The sequence below is a fragment of the Pristis pectinata genome, chromosome 38, assembly GCF_009764475.1.
Source record: "Pristis pectinata isolate sPriPec2 chromosome 38, sPriPec2.1.pri, whole genome shotgun sequence".
NCBI lineage: Eukaryota > Metazoa > Chordata > Chondrichthyes > Rhinopristiformes > Pristidae > Pristis > Pristis pectinata.
In genome coordinates, this window is record NC_067441.1 from 5,425,558 (window position 1) to 5,446,739 (window position 21,182).

The 21,182-nt window shown below is 46.1% G+C and overlaps 1 protein-coding gene across 1 annotated transcript; it reads left to right on the plus strand.

Moving 5' to 3' along the window:
- The first annotated feature begins 52 nt into the window (after window positions 1–52).
- On the plus strand, window positions 53–20,825 carry LOC127587102 (CAAX prenyl protease 2-like). Its single transcript, XM_052045320.1, is given in 9 exon segments — window positions 53–166; window positions 3,020–3,122; window positions 6,544–6,627; window positions 10,445–10,523; window positions 11,377–11,544; window positions 13,737–13,808; window positions 15,925–15,981; window positions 16,703–16,711; window positions 16,714–20,825. Coding segments are annotated over 9 exon segments (903 nt in total). The 5' UTR covers window position 53; the 3' UTR covers window positions 16,932–20,825.
- Window positions 20,826–21,182: the final 357 nt, after the last annotated feature.

Below are 21,182 nucleotides of genomic sequence, written 5' to 3' on the forward strand. Positions count from 1 at the left end.
CAGGAGACGGTGCGTGAGGCGTTTATCGCGCCGGAAGTGCCGGTGCGCCGACGATGGCGGACCATGTCGGTGGCGCCGAGCTCTGCTCTGTCTCGGTGGCGTCCTGCCTGCTGCTGGCCTGCGGCTACGTGGGCAGCCTGTACGTGTGGAGGAGCCGCCTACCCAGGTAACGCCGGCGGAGGTGTGAGGCCGCGATGGTCGTCCCGAGCGGGCGGGGTGCGCGGAGGAGCCTGTTGCCAGGGCGAGACGGTTGCCAGGGTAACCCCAGCCGGTGCCTCGGGGCGAAGGCTGCAGCAGCCTCCCGGGCATCACCGTGCAACAATCGCAAAACTCTCTCCTGTTGCTGAGAACTTTCCCAAAATGATCATGCAACTTAATTTTAAAAAGGAAATGATAGGAATCTGGGATAACACCCCCCCAAAAAAAAACTTTGTCCGAATCAAGCATCTGAAGTCGAGGGGAAGAGGTTGTGGAAGAGATGTCTCCAGTTTTATTTCCTCTTTGTCAGTGCCTGATGCTGATTGCAGTACTCTTGCTCGGTAGATTCTCTCTTTTGCTTCCCTATCAATTTATTTATCCATCGACTCACAACCGGGAGAAAACTCACACGGTCATGGGGAGAACGTGCAAACTCCACACAATAGCACTGGATTGAACCCAGGTCGTCGAGCTGCTGGGCAGCAGCTATGCTACTGTGCTGCCTGGGCTGGCACTCTGGTGTAGTACAGAAGTGATGTTGTACCTCTGGAGGGAGTAGTATGCAAGATTTTGCCCTTTCAGAAGGACAGTGATGGAGGAGCATCACTGAGCGAGTGTCGTGCTGTTGGAGGGGCTAGTGCTGAGTGAGTGTCATGCTGTTGGAGGGCCGGTGCTGAGGGATTGTTGCAGTGTTGAGGGAATGCTTCACTTCCAGCTGAGTGAATGCTAGCATCTTGGAGGAGCAGTGCTGAGGGAGCATTGGTAGTACTATCTGGCCCAACTTGCCTTAGTGGATGAAAAGGAAATCCACATAATTATTATCCAGATAATTTATGACTGATAAAAGGTGATGGTGTGCTCACCATCACACCGTGAATTGTGGGAGATTGCTATGTACAAATTCACTGCTACAATTCTGATAGTGTAATGAAGACTTAAATTAGTTCCATTACATGCTGGAATCCTGAAAGAATCTCAAGTTCATTCTTTCTTGTCTGCATTTCAAATAATTTGGCAGTTGCCAAAATAAAAATAGTGGTGATTCCAGAGAGTCTGGAGATCCATTTTTCATTTGTGTAAATGTTGTTGGACTTCAGTTATGAATTTTAACTGAAAATGCAAGGTAATTGGGAAAGAAAGTTCTGAGTGTGTTATAACTTGCAAACAGAGACTTGGGTTGGTTGCAGGATCTCTCTGTTAGGATGTCAGGACATGGTTTGATCTTAGCGATTGGCAAGATAAAAATAAACTCTTCATAGTAATTGAACATTGCATGCATTTTTTTGCAATACAAAGGCATGTTTGTGCAGAAGTCAATTTTGCAAATGAGACTGGCGAGACTTGCAAAATGAGTTTCTCCTCGCTGGCGAGACAAAAATTTGTGACTTGTTTGTCGATGTTTTAGGCTAGAGGTAGAAATACGAGAATTAAATGACTTTTTTTCAATCCGCTTCTAATCTGCGAATCTGCTGATTTAATTGATGCTTGACTTATCAACTGATCTGACTGAAATGCTGTGGAGTTTTCCGATTTCATAGAGGGATTTAGGAGCTTCTATTTATCCAAAAATATGCTTATGAATAAGTAGTTGTGTTGTCGAAGCCTTGCTATTTTCAATGAGTACTGCCTTTTCTAAAATCTGTTGACAGAGTGTAGACAGTTGCTGGCAATGGTCTAACGTTTCTTGGCCATTCCTAATGGCCCTTGAGAAGGTGGTGAGTCTGCCTTCAACCACTGTAGGACTGTGTCGACAGTGCTTTTTGTTGGGGAGTTCCAGCATTTTGACCCAGTAATGATGAAGCAATGACAAATTATTTCCAAGTCGGCGTGATGTGTGAGGAGATGGTATTCACAAAACACTGCGGCTCTTCCCAATCTTGGTGCTTTTCCTGACTTGTTCTTTCTAAATGGTGAAGAAGTCTCAGACCTGAAACGTTAACCGTTTCTCTCTCCACAGACACTGCCTGAGTGTTTCTAGCATGTTCTGTTTTAATTTTGTATTTCTGCACTGGAGGTCTCTTTACCACTAAGGGAGCTTGTTTCTTTGTTTGGAATGGTTTAAAAACTTAAAATCAAAATAATTTCCCATAAGTACACCTGGTGCACAGTATTGAACAAATGTGGATTGTTCAATATTTGCCTGAATTTGCACATTTCTTCAACTTATTATAATACATGTCATCTGTCTTATCTTTGTCTCCCATCTAATCCACATTTTTTAAAATTCCAAAATAAACTTTATTCATCGTAAAAAAAACAAACTATATACAACAGTAAAAAGGCAGTGCAAGCCTTTACATTCGTGTACGGATCAATCATTAGTGTTACCTTATATGTATAAAAAAAACCACAGCACCAAAGCCACTCGTGCGGCTCCCTGGGGTGCTACCCCAATCCCATATTTACAATACTTAAGGGGCTTCCTTGCCTGACCCCGCCCCCTCCCTCTCCAGTGGCAGAGAACCTTAAACTGTAGTCCTTCCTAATCCACCTTTAAGTTACTTCCTGTGCTAACATCTCTTTTTGTGGCTCAGGCTCAGATTTTGGCTGATAATGTTTCTGGAATCACCCTGGGATGTTTTACTGCAATGAGTGTGCTGTATATATAACTTCTCACATTAAGGTTCCTATAATTAATCAGTCCACAAGCTACTAAAGACATTGTGGTGTCCTGCTTGTTACTTTATATTCTGATTTCTTTCCTGTGTTGTCTTGAGACCTGTCCCCTTAAGCGAGATGAAAGAGATCCCAAAGTGAACATCACTAGCTGCTCCCACAAAGTTTGTAGGAATGACTGGTTTATTTTCCTTGTGTCCAACAGGGATCACCCCACTGTGATCAAACGTCGATTCACCAGCGTCTTGATTGTTTCGGCGCTTTCTCCATTATGGGTCTGGGTGTGGCGTCAATACACAGGTTTCAAGGTACGTCTGTGTCTTTGGGTCTGTACTGCATCAGCAGCCCACTTTGAGATTCAGCCTGATTGCCTCTGGAAGGATCGAACCTTGTTGACTTCTCTGCATTCCTTCAGTTCTGGCCTCCGGGACTTTCAGTGAGACATGCTTAACTTGCTCCCCACTGGTGCCTGTGTCTTCAGTTACTGGTTCGAGGCTCTCCCTTTACCTGTCTTTTTTTTAAGATGCTCCATAAAATCCGACTCAGCTTTTAGTCAGCTGCCTTAATACCTCCTTATGTGGTTTGTTTATAGATTATGTTTGATGAGGCTCCTGTGGATCGACTTGGGCTGCTTAACTATATTATGGTGCTGTATAAATGTAAGTTGTTAGTGTAGCAGTAGGACTGGCCATTTGAATCATGAAAATAATAAAATTTAAACCAAGAAAACAAAAATAAAATATGCAAGTACAGACAGTGTAGCAAAATTTGGATCGCTGACGTTATTTCTGGTTGGTTAGGTCCTTGGTTTCGTCGCTGGAATAATTTAGAGAACTTGTGCTGATGAGGAAGATGGGTTGCAGAATTCATGGCTGCATTCCCTTGTGCTTAGATAAGAAATGAGCAGGAGTAGGTCTACAGCCACTTGAGCCTGCTCTGTTATTTAGAAAGACCTGTGCCTCCTTCACTTTCCCATCCCAAACCCATTCTTCTGATTTGATAATTGGTTTATTATTATCACATGTACAAAGATACAGTGAAAAACTTTGTTTGTGTGCCAATCCAGACAGATCATTCCATACATTAGTACATCGAGGTAGTACTAGAGGAAAACAAAAAGGAATGCAGAATGGAGTGTTACAGTTACAGAGAAAGTGCAGTGCGGGTAGACAAATAAAGTGCAAGGGCCATTACAAGATGATCAAGAGTTCATCTTTATCTTATAATTCCCTTGGTTTCCATAAAAAATCCCCTCAAAATACCACACTTTACCTTTAAACCCAAATTCTTATCAATGAGGTAGGACCAGTTTTCAGCAATTTATTACTTGGATTCAGAGAACTAGTGCTAAACGTGCTTCAAATGTCCTTTAACATACCTAGTAAGTACAATGGCATCAATCTTTGTTACACCAGTGAGAGCCAATTGATCGCTGTGATTGAAATACCAGGTTTCTGTTTCAAATTAATGAATAGATGTTCATCCTGATGATAACAGTGCTTTAGACTCTATGAAATTCACTTCCATATAATATAGTGAGTTAGCAGAACCCACTGGCATTATGTTCTAATGCTGTGGGCTGGCACACAATCTGCTCTGGGAGAAACCACTTCAATCAGTACTCTTTAACGTTATATATTAAAGGGGTTAAATTGCTGGACTGGTAACCCAGAGTTCAAATCTCACCACAGCAGCTGTGAGATTCAGTTAATAATCTGGAATTTGGGAAAGACAAATCAATGATGTAGTAATGTTGACCATGAAAATCAGCGGGCTGTTGGATGGCTTCCGGGGGAGGAAATCTGCCTCCATATCTGGTCTGGCCTAATGTGACTCCAGACCCACCAATGTGGTTGACCCTGAAATGCCTGCTGAAGTGGCCTACCTAGCAAGTCACTTGGACCATTACTGCTGCATTCAAACAGACAAGGAATAAAACAGATGGATTACCTGGTATTCATCTTGGCACCAGAGTCGCTCCCAGGGTAGTCGACCTTGCAAAGCCCTCCTCACGAACATCTGGGGACCGGTGTCTAAAGTGGGAGAACCAACTTAGTCAAGCCACAACCTGATGTGTTTGGTTGCAGACAATGCACCGGACTCCCCCATCACAACCCCTCACCTTGTCCCAATGGCAGGAATGTAGAAGTCGACCCACGCTCTGTAATAAATCAGACAACAGCAGAACCAAGGAGTGTACAAAAAGTCCTTTATTATTTAATGCTAGCGGGAGTAGGGGGTATACGGAGGAGCAAACAGTCAGTGCTGCTCTTTCCCTGCATGTGGCCCGACTCAAGGAATACAAGATGCTAACAAAGTTAAATACATTGTTTCTCTGGTGGGTGTCCACCTACTGCACCAACATACCCATATTTGGGTACGCGACCAGCTCACACTACCATTGGTCCCAGACAGGTTAACACCATCTTTCACAGATAGTCGCAAACAACCCTGTCCTTGTGGCCTTGAAACTCAGCTTAGCTGATAAGGAATGCTGAGCTTCACGAGCAGGTGGCTTAAGCTATTTACCAGGAGAGAGAGTAACCCTTTGTTCACCAGAGCTCCCTTCCCCATTGTCTTCTACAGGAAGACCCACCATAGGTGGCAGCACACAGTATACAGTGGGGAGGGAGTAGCCCTTGGAGTCCTCCACATTGACTCCAGATCCCATGAAAACTAAAAGCAGCAAGACAAACATAGAATAATTACAGCACAAATCAGGCCCTTCGGCCCACAAAGCTGTGCCGAACATGTCCCTACCCTGGAAATTACTAGGCTTACCATAGCCTTCTATTTTACTCAGTTCCATGTACCTATCTAACAGTCTCTTGAAAGACCCTATTGTATCAGCCTCCACCACCGTTTCTGGCAGCCCATTCCACACACTCACCATTCTCTGAGTAAAAAACTTACCCCTGACATCTCCTCTATATCTACTCCCCAGCACCTTAAACCTATGTCCTCTTGTGGCCACCAATTCAGCCCTGGGGAAAAGCCTCTGACTATCTACCCTATCAATACCTCTCATCATCTTATACACCTCAATCAGGTCCCCCCCCCCCCCCCCCCCATCCTCTGTCTCTCCAAGGAGAAAAGGCCAAGTTCCCTCAACCTGCTTTCATGAGGCGTGCTCTGCATTCCAGGCAGCATCCTTGTAGATCTCCTCTGCACCCTCTCTATGGCTTCCACATCTTTCCTGTACTGAGGCGACCAGAACTGAACACAATACTCCAAGTGGGGTCTGACCAGGGACCTATATAACTGCAACAATAACCTCACGGCTTCTAAATTCAATTCCCTGATTGATGAAGGACAATACATCATATGCCTTCTTAACCACAGAGTCAACCTGCACAGCCGTGCTCCTGTGATGGGCAGGAGATCTGCTCCAGCCATCCTCCCTCTGCTGATGGGTCAGCACTCCTTCACGCTGAATAACACTTGGAAGAAGGACTGAACGGAACACAGGATGCCCTCTGGGTAGGGCCGTCATCACGATTGGCTCGCCAGCAACACCACAGACTGATCTACCAAGCCGTGAAGGTCCCAACGTTACGACCATGCCCCAGCACCCTGCCTCAGTATTTTCACCCCTCCCTCTCCCCTGACAGCTCGGCACACCACTGGCCTTGAAAGCAGCGTCAGTGAGTAACATCTGCCTGGGCTGAAGGCATTGTCCTGTGTACACACCACGCGAGATGGGTCTGACCTCTTGAATGTTCTGATTAGACAGGTCCGTCGCTGCTGATGCTGATGGGCATCCATCTGGAGGGCATCTTTGCTGCTGCTTGCTTTCCACTCCTACTGACCATGGTGAGTATGTGGATGGGGTAAGTGAAATATGTTGGAATCACTCTAATTTTTTAATAACTCACAATAAGCAGAGAAGTTACATTAGGTCTTGGTTAGACCACATGGAGCACTATGATTGGTTCTGGTTGTATTTTAAAAAGGTATTGAGGCACCAAAGTAAGTGCACAAAAGATTAACAAAGGTGGCATAAGCACTGAGATAGCATTGGTAGAAGGTAGGGTTTGGGAGGTACTGTCAGAGCAGCCTGGCAAGTAACTGCTGTTCCTTTTTGTAGGTGGTACATAGACAGCCACTGTGCACTTGTGAAGGAGGGAGTGTACTCTCAGTGGTGGATGGCATGCCGATCAAGCAGATTGCTCTGTCCTGGATGAGGTCAAGTCTAGCAGAAAAACGTGTACAGGCTAGGGGGAGGGGTCTTTACCCTGAAGAGGAGTCTGATGTCTTAAAGATTATTAACAGGTTTATACATTAAAATAGAGAAAATGTTTCCACATTGTGGGGGAAACCAGAACTATTACATCACCATACCCCTCAGCAACTAGTATACCCCTTTGGATACTGCTGGGGGAGTGACCTATCAGGGCACAGCAGCAGCAGCAGCAGCCAGGTCAGTGGCACAGTGGCCGGCTCAGCAGGGAAGGGTAAAGTTTGGCAGAACAATAGTGATCGGAGGCTGGATAGTTAGGGAGAACAGACAGATTCTGTGGCTGCGAAAGAGACACCAGGATGGTGTGTTGCCTCCCAGGTGCTAGGGTCGAGGATGTTTCAGAGCAGCTGCAGAATATTCTCAAGGGGAGGGTATGCAGCCAGAAGCACGTTGGCGCCAATGACATAGGTAGAAAGGGGGAAGAGGTCCTGCGTAGTGAGTATAGGGGAGTTAGGAAAGAGCCTGAGGAGCAGGACCTTCAGGTAGTAATCTCTGGATTACTACTGGTGCCACATCCTAGTCACGGCAAGAATAGGATGATAGAACAGATGAATGGGTGGCTGAGGAATTGGTACGGGGGGCAGGGTTTCAGGTTCTTGGATCATTGGAACCTCTTCTGGGGCAGAGGGTGACCTGTACAAGAAGGACGGGTTGCACCTCAACTGGAGGGGAACCAATATCCTGGCCAGGACGTTCAGTAGTACTACTTGGGAGGATTTAAACTAGTTTTGGCAGGGGGATGAGAACCAGAGCACTGGGTCAGAAAGGGAAGGGATTGAGAGGAAGATAGATGTCAGGGCCAGTAAACACAGGCAGGAGCAAAGTAATAGACACGATGGGACAAATAGTTTGAAGTGTGTGTGTTTGAATGCTGGGAGTATTATGGGTAAGGGTGATGAGCTTGGAGCATGGATCAGTACATGGAACTATGATGTTGTGGCCTTAACAGAGAGAGGGACAGGGATGGGTGCTTAATGTTCCATGGTTTTGATGTTTTAGAAAAGGTAGAGAGAGAGGTAAAGGGCGGGGGGGGGGCACGGCGGGGAGGGGTTGCACTGCAAATCAGGGGACAATTTCACAGCTGCACTCAGAGGGGACATAATGCAATCACTCTAATGGGATTATACTACAGATCCCCCAGTAGCCACCGGGACATTGAGGAACAGATATGCAGGCAGATGAGGGAAAGGTGTAAAACTAATAGGGTTGTTGTCGTAGGGGACTTCAACTTCCCTAATATAAATCGGGACCTCCTTAGTGTAAGAGGTTTAGACTGGGCAGAATTTGTTAGGCGCATCCAGGAGAGTTTCTTAAATCAATATGTAAATAGTCCAACAAGAGGAGGGGCCGTACTGGACCTGGTGTTGGATAACGAGCCTGGCCACGTGACCAACCTTTCAGTGGGAGAACAGGGAACGGTGACCACAACTCAAGTTTTAAGATAGCCATAAATAAGGGTAAGTGTGGACCTTGCAGGAGAGTATTAAATTGGAGCAGGGTAAATTACGAGAGCATTAGGCAGGAACTAGGGAGAATTAATTGGGAACAGCTGTTTTTGGGCAAGTCCACATCTGACATGTGGAGGGTATTTAAAGACCAACTGCACAGAGTACAGGACAGGTATGCTCCAGTAAAAAGGAAGGACAAGAGAACCTTGGATGTCGAGAGAGGTGGTGAATTTAGTCAAGAGATGAGACTGCTGGGGCCTTGACCAATATCTTCGCCAGTGGCGAGGTCCTGGAGGACTGGCGAATCGCTGATGTTGTTCCATAATTCAAGAAGGGAAATGGATAATCCTGATAACTATAGACCAGTGAGTCGCTCATCAGTGGTAGAGAAGTACTGGAGAGGATTCTTAGGGATAGGATTTATGAGCATTTGGAAGACCATAGCCTAATTAGGGACAATCAGTATGGCTTTGTGCAGGGCAAGTCGTGCCTTACTAACTTGATTGAGTTTTTTGATGAGGTGATGAGGGTGATTGATGTAGAGCTGTGGATGTGTCCTACATGGGTTTTAGTAGGGCATTTGATAAGGTCCCTCCTGGGAGGCTCACCAGAAGATTAAGATGCATGGGATCCATGGTGAATGGCCGTTCGATTCAGAACTGGCTTGCCCATAGAAGACAGGGTAGTGGTCGATGGGACTCGTTCTCTGACTAGTGGTGTCCCTCACAGATCTGTACTGGGACCTCTCCTGTTTGTGATGTATATAAATGACCTGGATGAAAATGTAGATGGGTGGGTTAGTAAGTTTGCCGAGATGATACGAAGATTGGTGGTGTTGTGGATAGCGTAGAAGACTGGCAAAGGATACAGTGGGATGTAGATCAGTTCCAGATGTGGGCGGAGAAATGGCAGATGGAGTTTAATGTGAAGGGTTGCACCCTGGGAGATCAAATGTAAAGAGACAGTACACTGATGATGGCAGGACCCTTAACAGTGTTGATGAGCGGAGGGATCTTGAGGTCCAAGTTCATAGCTCCCTGAAAGTGGCTAAACAGGTTGATAGGGCGGTAAAAAAGGTATATGGCATGTTTGCCTTCATTAGGTTGAGGCACTGAGTTCACGAGTCAGGAAGTTATGCTGCAGCTTTATAAAACTTTAGTTAGGCTGCATCTGGAGTATTGCATTCAGTTCTGGTTGCCCCATTATAGGAAGGATGTCAAGGCTTTGGAGACGGTGTAGAAGAGGTTTACCAAGATGCTGCCTGGATTAGAGGGCATGTGCTATGAGGATAGGTTGGACAAACTTAGGTTGTTCTCTCTGGAGCTGGTGCGAGGAGAGATTTGATAGAGGTTTATAAGATTGAGAGGCATAGATAGAGTAGACAGCCAGTATCTTTTCCCCAGGGTTGAAATGTCTTAATACCAGAGGGCACACATTTAAGGTGAAGGGGGTAAGTTCAAAGGGGATATGTGGGGCAAGGTTTTTACATAGAGAGTGGTGGGTGCCTGGAATGCGCTGCCTGGGGTGGTGGTGGAGGCAGATACGATAGAGGCATTTTAGAAGCTCTGAGATAGGCACATGAATGTGATGGAAATGGTAGGATATGGACATTGTGTCGGCAGAAGGGATTAGTTTAGTTGGGCATTTTATTACTGATGTAATTGGTTCGGCACAACATTGTGGGCCAAAGGGCCTGTTCCTGTGCTGTACTGTTCTACGTTCTAACTCCAGTAGGAAATTGAGAAAATTCTTTGCCCAGAGAATGTGGAGCTCACACCCATGGAGAAGGGTCGAGATCCAGAGCAGGGAAACTGAAGAAACCCACAATGGAGGAAAGAAGCTTAATGATGGGCTGAGGTGGGGGGTGGGGGGGGGAGCTCATGGGGCCTTGAGTCCCTTATTAGAATGGTTCTTCATGGAAAGAAAACTGTGTGTTTGACAGGTGCTGTTCTTTGGCCCACTGATTCAGCTGGTCATGGACTATTCCTGGGATTTCATCGAAGGATTAAAGATGTTTCTGGGTGAGTCTGTGCTTTCGATACCTGGTTAAACCAGGATTATACGAGTTTAAAGTGATAACTAGGCATAGTGATTAAATTACTGGCACAGTATTAAGAATTGTGGATCATAGACCTAAAAGCACAAGTTCTAGTCCCACATGGCAGCTGGGGAACTTAAACTCAGTGGACAAGAAGCTCAAAGAAATTAGCAACACTTAAAAATAAGAGGATTGGAGAAATTAATGGGCTGAAAATTGACAAAACTCCAGGTCCTAGTGACCTGAATTCCACAGTTGTGAAAGAGGTGTACCGGAATTAGTGCACTTGTTGACGTCTTCCAAGTGTCTAAAGATTATTGAATGGAAAGTGGAAAATGTAAGCCTGTTATTTAAGATGGGCGAGAGAGAAAAAGCCAAGGAGTCACAGACCAGTTAGCCTAACATCAGGCAGAGGAAAATATGGGAAACTATTATTAAGTAACTGGTGACCGGGCACTTGGAAATTAATAATATTATTGGATATCAATTTGTGAATGGGAAATCATTTGACAAATCTATTTGTTATTTAAGGCTTGTCCCTTTCTCTGGAGGAGGCTCTGAACAAAGAGAGACATGTTATCATCTGTGTCAGAGCTGACTCAGTGACCAGAGTAGCCATGTAACTATGCATCAGGAAATGCTTCCAAGTTGCATCCAAGTTGTGTGATTCCTTTAAGTAGACAATCAAATGGACATGTATTGTCATCAGGTCCCAGTAACATACCATATTTGAGCACCAGACAATCCAGATTCCAGCATCTGCAGTCTTTTGTGTTAATGTAATATACTTCTGCTGTCCAAAGGGTCCAGTAATCCTCCTGTCGTCTCTTTCCCAGAGCCTCGGTGTTGGGTGCAGTGCCTGGCGGACATGCGTTGGATGCGAAACCAGGTGGTTGCTCCGCTGACAGAAGAGCTGGTGTTCCGGGCGTGCATGCTGCCCATGCTGGTGCCTTGCACTGGCCTCAGCCGTGCCATTGTAACCTGCCCACTCTTCTTTGGAGTTGGTGAGTGGGTTTGTCTGGGTGGGTGCGGCATCAGGGCGAGTTCTACACGTCCACCAAAAGTGCTGTTTATTACAGTTAGTTAATTTTCCCATTTCCACCATTTTCCTGCAGCCTACAGCTGAAGACGAGAGACCCGCCCATTCCCTCTCCCCATCTCCCAGTGTTAGAATATAGAATGGTACAGCAGTGGAACAGGCCCTTCAGCCCACCATGTCTGTGCTGACTATGATGGCAAATTAAACAAAACCTATCTGCCTGCACATGATCTAGATCCCTCCATTCCCTGCCTGTCTAAATGCCTCTCAAATGCCACTATCATGACTGCTTCCACCACTATCTCTGGCAACCTGTTCCAGGCACCCACCACTCTCTGTGTAAATAAAAAAAAAAGCATGGCCTGCACATCTCCTTTAAACTTCCCCCTCTCACCTTAAAACTTTGCCCTCTAGTATTTGATGTTCCAATGCTGGGAAAAAAAACTTTGACTATCTACCATCTCTATGCCTCTCATCATTTTATAAACCTGTATCAAGTCTCCCCTCAGCCTCTGATGCTCCAGAGAAAACAATCCAAGTTTGTCCAACCTCTCCTCATAGCCAGTACTCTCTAATCCAGACAGCATCCTGGTGAACGTCTTCTGCACCTTCTCCAAAGCCTCCATATCCTTGCTGTAATACGCCGACCAGAAATGCACACAGTACTCCATACGCGACCTGACCAAAGTTTTATACAGCTACAACATGACTTCCTGACTCTTGTACTAAATGTCTCGATTGATGAAGGCAAGCATGTCATACACCATCCAGTTCAGTTCTGGTCGCCTCATTATAGGAAGGATGTGGAAGCGTTGGAAAGGGTGCAGAGGAGATTTACCAGGATGCTGCCTGGTGTAGAGAGTGTGCATCATGAGGAGAGACTAAGGGAGCTAGGGCTTTACTCTTTGGAGAGGAGGAGGATGAGAGGAGACATGATAGAGGTGTACAATATATTAAGAGGAATAGATAGGGTGGACAGCCAGTGCCTCTTTCATAGGGCATCAATGCGCAATACAAGAGGGCATGGGTGGGAAGTTCAAGAGAGAGGTTTTTTTTACCCAGAGAGTGGCTGGGGCATGGAATGCGCTGCCTGGGGCGGTGGTGGAGGCAGGTACATTAGTCAAATTCAAGAGATTACTAGATAAGCATATGGAGGAATTTAAAATAGGGATATGTGGGAGGAACAGGTTAGATAGTCTCAGGTGAGGTTTTAAGGTCGGCACAACATTGCAGGCCGAAGGGCTGTACTGTTCTGTTCTATGTTTACCACCCTATATACCTGTATTGCTACTTTCAGAGAACTATGCCTCTATACATCAATGCTCCTTAGGGTCCTGGCATTTGGGTTTTATGGTCACCACAGTGAATTGATGACCTCACACAGAATGGTGGACACTCCATCTTAGGCCAGCTTGAGCCAATGCTCCACTGGATCAAAGTGCTGCTTCCAGTGTAGGCACAGCTGTCAACTGAACAAAAGTTGTTCCTTGGAGAGAAGCAACTAAGGTGACCTCTACTTGGGCAAGGTAGGCAGTTTTTGAAAGAAACAGAATTTTGACTTAGGTGATTCATAAATATACCTCTGGGTATGGGGATTGTACAAGTTGGAAAAGTGCATAATTCTTGGGTGAAGGAGGTAGGGTAATTCTGGAGGTGGTTATGGAGATGGGAAGAAATTTTAAGTGTTTCCAGGAGTTGTCCCAGATTCACTGCAAGTCTACAGGAACAGGGATGGTGGGTGAAAAGGCTTGGTCCAACTCAGAATGAAATGGAAAGGTAAGCTTCTATCTCCAGTTTTCTCTCAATACTCACAAAATGACAGCTCGAACAGTTAAGGCATTGGACGGCGAAGTCTCAAAGTCTGTGGGGGAACCAAGATTAAGCACCATCTCGATTTTTGCCAACTTGTTCGTGAACCATTTAGTACCTGCATGCTCTTGCCAGAGGAGAGGGGAAATACTAGCAAGGCTTGAAGTTCCTTCCTCTCTGGCACTGCCTCCATCCCTCTGACATTTGTCACTAAGTAGACTGGTGTGTGAAGAATGGTCACTCAGGTGAAGGTCTGGGAGAGGCGTATGGAACCATAGTCCAACAAGGTTCATGCTATCAAAAGTGAACAATGGAACCTGATTTTTTTTTTCTGGCTTCTTTCCCCAGCTCACTTTCACCACGTGATCGAGCTGCTGAAGTTCAGACAAGGAACAGTCTCGGGCATTTTCCTCTCAGCAGGTAGGAAGCACATGCGCCAAGGGAGGAGGAGGGGGCTTGGAAGTTTGCTGACTTGGTGGGCACTCATTCTGTGTCAATGGTGGAGAAGTGCACACTCATTATTGCTGTGTGTGTGAGGTCAAGGAAGGTCCCATTGTGTGTGTGTGTGTGTGTGTGTTGGAGCAGGATGGAGGTGGGTACCCTTTGTCAATGCCCTTACAGTGTTGATTTGACGGACTGTGTAAACTGGGCAATATTGAATCAGACATCGGTTTACTCTCCTGCTGAACTTTGCTGATGCAGAGAATTTGCTGTAAACTGCACAATGTGTGTGTTCTTGCATGCTGTTATACTTCAGTAGGTGTCTGTTCATTATTTTGAATGGATTCGGAGTTAAAATGTTTCATGTGACTAATGGATGGCATGATGTTGCAGGTAGTGCAGCTGTCTTGTAGTTCTGGAGGTCCTGACCTTCAGTGCTTGAAGGAATCAAATGATCCACTCCTCTCCTGTTTTTATGTCCTTCTGTCACCCCCTTATCCTGAGACTTTGTCCCAGTTCAATATTATCCAGCCTGAGGAAAGAGCCTCTCAGCACCTACCCTGTAATCCCCTTCCAATCTTGGAGAGGTCTCAAAGAGATCACATTCTTCTAAACCCCAGTGGATGCAGCTCAGTCTTACTCAGTCTCTCCAGCGGACAGCCCAGGTCACTTGATCAGTCTCTCCAGCGGACAGCCCAGATAAGTCCTGTGAATTAGTGCTGCACTGGCACAGTAACCCAACCATTAGTGTTGCTGCCTCTCGGCTCCAGCGATCCAGATTTAATCCTGACCTCTGGTGCTGTGCGGAGTTTCCATGTCTTCCCTGTGGCCACGTGGATTTCCCACGAATGCTCCAATGTCTTTTCAAACCTAAAGATGTGCTGGTTAGTTACCCAGCTGCTGTAAATCCTCCTCAGCATTGGATAGGTGGCAGGATAGTCAGGAAGTGTGTGTGAGAAAAGAGGGGTTACAGGGAAATAAGCTTGCAAATGGGATTGTTCTGAGAGCCAGCATACACTCACTGGGCTGAATGGCCTCCTGTGTGACAAGGAAATATGAAATAATATAGATTTGTAAATGGGGCCGAAGGAGAAAAAGATGGGCACATCCATGCTGACCTTTTTGCCCATCTACACGAATTCCATTTATCCACATTAGGACGGTGTCCCTCATGCCTTGCCTATTGAAGTGTCTGTCTAAATGCTTCTTGTACGTTGTGGTTGTATCTGATTCCACCACCTCCTTTGGCACCGAGTTCCAGGTATCAACGACTTTCTGTTGTGGGGGGAGCTTTCCCTCCAATTGCCTTTAAAACTTCTAGTCACCTTAAAATTACACTGTTATATGAATATATACACTATATATATGTAAAAATATGAGAAACAGCTGCATTTCTGTAGCACCTTCCACAGTCCTCAGAAAAAAGGGCTTCAGTGAATGAGATACTATTTTGAAGTGTGGTCACTAGTGTAACGTAGGAAATGTGGCTGCCGATTTGGACATAGGAAGCTTTCCACAAACAGCGATGACCAGGTGATCGGTTTCGCTTTCTGTGGGGTAAATATAACCTTGATACCAGGGAGAACAGCCATGCACTAGTCTGAGACAGTTGACCATGGGATTCTTTCCATTCAACCTGACAGGCCATAACATCCTGTAGTGCAACGTTCCCTAGTGTACTGTGTGCAGGTGTTTGTTTACAGGGTGTGCACTTGAGTGCCTGTTGTATACACCTGGGGGTGGAGATGTTTTGGATACCAGATGCGCCTGACCCCACTTGCCACCCCCCCCCCCCCCCCCCCCCAAACAGTGGAACGGTGGTTGCCAATGCAGACTGGAAGGGTGGGGGTGGGTGGAGGGGCAGCTGCATCTGCCACACCCAAAGCCAAGGGAGTCTGGAGATGAGGGAAGGTTGCCACATATGGTGAGCGGGACATTGAAAATTCCCTCCATCTCTGGGCATTGTCATCCTTGCAGACCAGGGTCAGTGCTTAATTGGACAGCAAAGGTTAGTTACAGTGACACCAGGGCCATCCATTATTAAGTACTTGAGCTAACCCAGGTATTTCATTTCCCTTTCTTCCCAGTTTTCCAGTTTTCCTCACACAGCAGTGTTCGGGGGCATACACAGCATTTATCTTCATCAGGACAGGTCAGTGTGCGTTCACTCCAAAGCGCTTCACGTGTTTCTGCTCCCTTCCTGCCGCTTCCGTCTGTGTTGGAGGATCCATTGTCTCCGACTCCCTCAGCCCTGCTGAGGATCTCCGAATGGTGGACCCATCACCCAACTGCAATCGTCAGGATTCTTTCCTTGAAAAGAAAAACTCCTGCATTTCTATAGTGCCTTGCACATCCCAGGAGTGTTTGTAAATTTTGGCTGTACCTGGGAAGGAGTACCTGTGTGTTTAACGCAACACACAGCAATAAGTACTGGAGGAACTTGTCTATGGAAGGAAGTAAACAGTTGACATTCCGGGTCCAGACCCTTCATCAGGACCCGCTGAGTTCCTCCAGGCATTTGTGTGTGGTTGCTCCAGATTCCAGCATCTGCAGAATCTCTTGTGTCACTTGTGTGTTTAGTTCCTGGGAGAGGCTGCCTGTAATTTCACGGTGTCCCCAACAAAGATGGTTTGTGTTTCAGGGTATCCTGGGGAGGGGGTGAGAGCACTCTCAGGGTGTCCCTGGGAGTTTTGGGCATCCTGTGGCTGGGTTATAGGAGTGAGGGATCAGTATTCTGAGGACTACCTCAGGGTGAGTTGTAGGTGAGGGGTGAGGTCATTATTTGCAGGGGGTCTACACATCTGCAAGGAGACCTCAGATGGCTGGACTGTGAACTTAGCACTTTGCCATTCTAACATGTCTTTATTTTCCAGGTCACCTGATCGTCCGGTGCTCTGTCATTCATTTTGTAACTACATGGGATTCCCAGCAATCGGGGCTGCCTTCGAGCACCCTCAGAAACTCATTATATTCTTCTTCTACATACTGGGAGTCATCCTGTTCCTCTTGCTGCTGTTCCCCCTGACTGATCCCACCTTGTACGGGACGCTCGCTATCTGTCACCTAAGCAAGCCAGAGACCAGCACCTCAGTCTGCACTTGACGCTAACTCCACCGCTGCTGCCCCTCAACAGCCACATCCTGTGCATCCAACATTCAGGGAACTCGCCTTCTGGGCACCAGCAAGTGGATCGAGAAACTTCTCAGGAAATGGGAATTTAGCTCACGATTCCGGGAGAAGAGAATTCCCACTCGGAATTGGCACTTGAATCTGTAGACGTTCTCTATTTCCCAATGAGGCTTGAAAGGATATTCTTAAAAAAACAAAACATCACTTCAAATACCCAACGACCTCCGTGGGGCACCAAGTATATACAGATGCATCGCACCCATCACCTCTGAGGTCGATGCCACTGCCCCAGTGCTTTAAATCATATTCCAATCACTCTTTCATGCGCCATGGTCAAAAGGAATATCAGGCTGCTTAGTTTTCTGCTGGTGTCACCCCGTCCCTTCCACCTCCCTAGGGCAAGTACTGCAATTGCTCAGGATTTGTTTACACTTTCCCCTTACCGCATGCATCCCTTGGGAAGTTCTGTTGATCTGCTTCTAGTGTTCTGACGGTTGTGATGCCCAGTGATGGGTCTATTGTTCTTCTCTCACACAGTGCAAGTTCTCTCGGAGCCCACTGAGGGTTTGTGCTGGGATCTTGCACGCCTGCCAGTGTCCCTCCCCTGTATCCTTTTCTGTCAACAAGGTGTGCCTCCTCTTCTGTCCTGAGAGGCAGGCGGAGTTGAGAGAAGGTGGTGTGGGGCTGGAGTGGTTTATCATTGGGAGGGCGATACTTTAGAGTGGGGATGGGAGAGACCATCAGTGGAAGTGCAGGAAAGGACCATTTGATTTGATTAAGAGTACTGGAGTACCATCCAACACCAGCCACAGCTCAGTCCTGCCACTGGGCACATGTGCCCCATCAATTCTGCACCGTCTCCCAATAGTGCTGTAGATTCCTTTGACTATCAGGCCAGGGAGTGGATGTTTCTGCAGCCTATGAAGGCTTGCACCAGGGATGAGAAGTTTGCAGAGGGGAAGACTTTGCAAAAAATTTACATTCCTACTTTTGCAATTGCTGACATTCTGATTTACCATTTACCCCTTCAGTGAGGCTCTGAGAGAGGACAGCCCTTGTCCAAGCCCCCAAGCTGAGAGCATGCCCACCCAGCAAGAGTGACATCTAGAGTTGGAGCTGGGTGAACATAAGGGGTTGGGTAGAGATGGCCTCAATTGTGGTTTGGAGATTCCCTCTGCTATTTCATGGAATATCTCAGATCCCGTTCCCACTTGACTGACTTTGTCTAAGAAGTGACATAGAGTGTGGCACCCACACCTCCTCATCCAAACTCGTCACTTGTGTACAGGCACGCAGGCGAACCTCATGACCGTCTGTCAGCCTTGGGTCAATTTTTGATGGGACTCCCACACTGGAGTTGCAGAATCTCAAAGGAGGGGACTCCAAGCTGCTTTCTCTGAAAACTGCCTGAAGCAGATGTGGGCTAGCTTTTGGTTTCAGTGCTCAGGCTATTGGTTCTGAAAAGCAGAATAAGAGGTGTAATTTTTAACACCACACCCCCAGGTTGCGAACAATTACAGTGAAGGCTGCCGCAGTCTAACAGGTTCATTTGCTGATTCGGTCCTTCGTAAACCTTAAGCACATGGGGTTCTGTGCAATGAAACCTCGCCAGATTTATTTGGCTTCTTCTGTTGTTGTTTGTGGATGAGGCAGTGGGTTTATCTGTTACAGCTGTAAACTCATTCACAAAGGTGCATTGCAAGGTGACAAGAAATGCATAGAACAGGAATACCATCCAAACTCCAATGTGGACCACCACTGTCATGGTAGTTCGCAGCTCCTTCAGTAGTCCTAGCATGTAGGTGCATATAAAGGAACTCACTACCTGGGCAAAGCTAAATCACCCAACAAACTTCTTTATGGCAGGACCTTTGCACTATTCTTTGTTTCTAGCTCAACTGTTGTGCCACTAAGTAGCCCATTCACATTCTGCAGAACTGCTGCTGCAAGAACCTCTGTATCCTGCTCTCCCTCCATGCACTAAGTTGAGGATGCTCCCTAATGCTGAGAGAGCTCCCCAGACTGCCAGTGGTGGGGATGTGGTGCAGAAGGAATTGTGGGGGGGTGGGGGGAGATGCGGTTCACAGGGAGTAATATGCAAGGCTGTATCTTGGACCATTGTGAGCTTCGAAGTAATTTGTGGCAGTGATTCCTTCTCTCATTCCTCACCACTGATCAGGTTGCAGTGATGTTATTAAACCAACTCCCACCCTTTGTCTCCACCACACCTTCAACTCGATGGAGCCCACTGTGGCACCCAGACTGCTGCAGCAACTTGCAACAGTTGTCCAAGCTGAAGACTGCTGTGGACCTTGGTCTGTACACTTCAGAGGGTGGGATACAGGCCAGTGGCATGTGTGAGGTGCCCCAGCGTTGCTGGAGGGGGATGGTTAGTGTGTTACACTCAGCCAAGGTTACGCAGTCCTGTGGAACACTCATGAGCTTAGAGAGATCTACCCCAACTAGAGGGATCAAACTTTAACATGCTTATTTTTGCCTGCAAACACAGAAGCATTCCCTATAATAAGATCAGCTGATGAATGCACACCTGAGTATCTCTTAATTGGGAGAGCAGAATCTGAATGCAACAGGGTCCCTGTCAGATATTCCCATCTTCCCTTTCTGATTGTCTGGGAAAGGGGCGTTTCCAGCGAACTTGTTTATTTCCATCACCTTTGAATAGAAATGTTTCTGAAACCTCTGGGAGCATCACCTTGTGGTGTCAGTGAAGACTCTGTAGATAGCCCTCTCTCGCCTTTATCTCAGAAGGGTCAAGTTTTGTACTCCAGAGATACTAAAAGTCCAGGCTGACACTGCCAATGTAGGGCTTCAGGGGTGCTGCACTATTGGAGGTGCTGTTTCTGTGATGAAACATTAAACCATGGCGCGCTCTCTCCTCAGGTGAACATATCCCACAGTTGAAAGAGCAAGGTAGTTCTCCTTTGGTCTTGGGGCCAATATTTATCTGTCAAATCAGCATCACTAAAACGAATAACCTAGCCTCATTCTGCTGCTGTTTGTGGGAGCTTGCTGTGCCATGTTTCCCATGTTACAATAATGACCACTTTAGAAAGTTTCTCACTGGCTTTGGGTTATTCAGGGGACAGGGAAAGGTGCTGGAGGTGTCCAAACCTTTCTTCAGACGAGTTGCCCTGTTGTGGTGTGAGTCTATGCTCAGGATCCCCTTGTGGTCCATACTGATTCTCCAAAAACAGTTGCTGCACAGGTCTGTAATCTGTAGCTCCCACCCCAGCAATACAACCAAGGTCTTGCAAAAAGAACCTTGTTGCTGATAAAATCATCCACCAGCGAGCTAATGTTCAGAATTCTAACTACACAACAGTTTCCGTAACCTCACTACTGATAAAAAAATTAACTTTTGGTGAGGAATTGGGTCCTCCTGTCAAACCAGAAGTAAAATATTTTTTCTAACATGACCACAGAAATGTTTGTAAATCAAGCAATATATTTTCTAAAGTAACTATTTTCCTGACAAAAGATTGTATAATTAACCAAGAGAAGAATTTTACTTGATGTGCAAAATGGAGCTGACAATCTTGTACTGTACAACATAGAATATAAATTTCTGATTTAAAAAAAATATAGAGACCGTGTTCATTGAGGCAAGTCTCAGTTTTACAGACAGAATGAATATCCAGCTGGATTTGTCCTTCTGGTATACTTGTCTGTCCTGAGTTTCCAATGGAGCCATGTATTAACAGGCACAAGCCATTCATTCCTTTGAGCAAGTCATTGGGTTTGTTGCTGCTTTGTATCCAATTATCAGTCTTTGCTCTGTAACCCTTAATACCCTTGGTTAGTAAACATATGTACCAATCACAGATATAAAATAGTTAATTGAGCTTGCATCAACTGTTTTTTTGTGTGGAGAGAGTTTGACATCTCATCCAATTTTTTGCCTGAAGGTTTCCAAATTTTTTTCGTGAATGGCCAGGCCTTGAACTCAGAAGATCTTGTCTCCTAATTCTGGATTGTCACATGCAGCAGAAATAATTGGTTCTTTTACATTATCCTAAAGGAACTCAATCTAATCACACCTTAACTTTCTATATCCCATGAACTACAGTCCTAGTTATGTAATTGCTCCTCATACTTTTAGCTGGTGGTAATCTGGTGAATCTGTCTTGTATTGTTTTCAAAGACACCAGAACCTTTCGAAGGTGCAGTGCCTGATCTAGTAGTACACTGTACATATAAATGTTG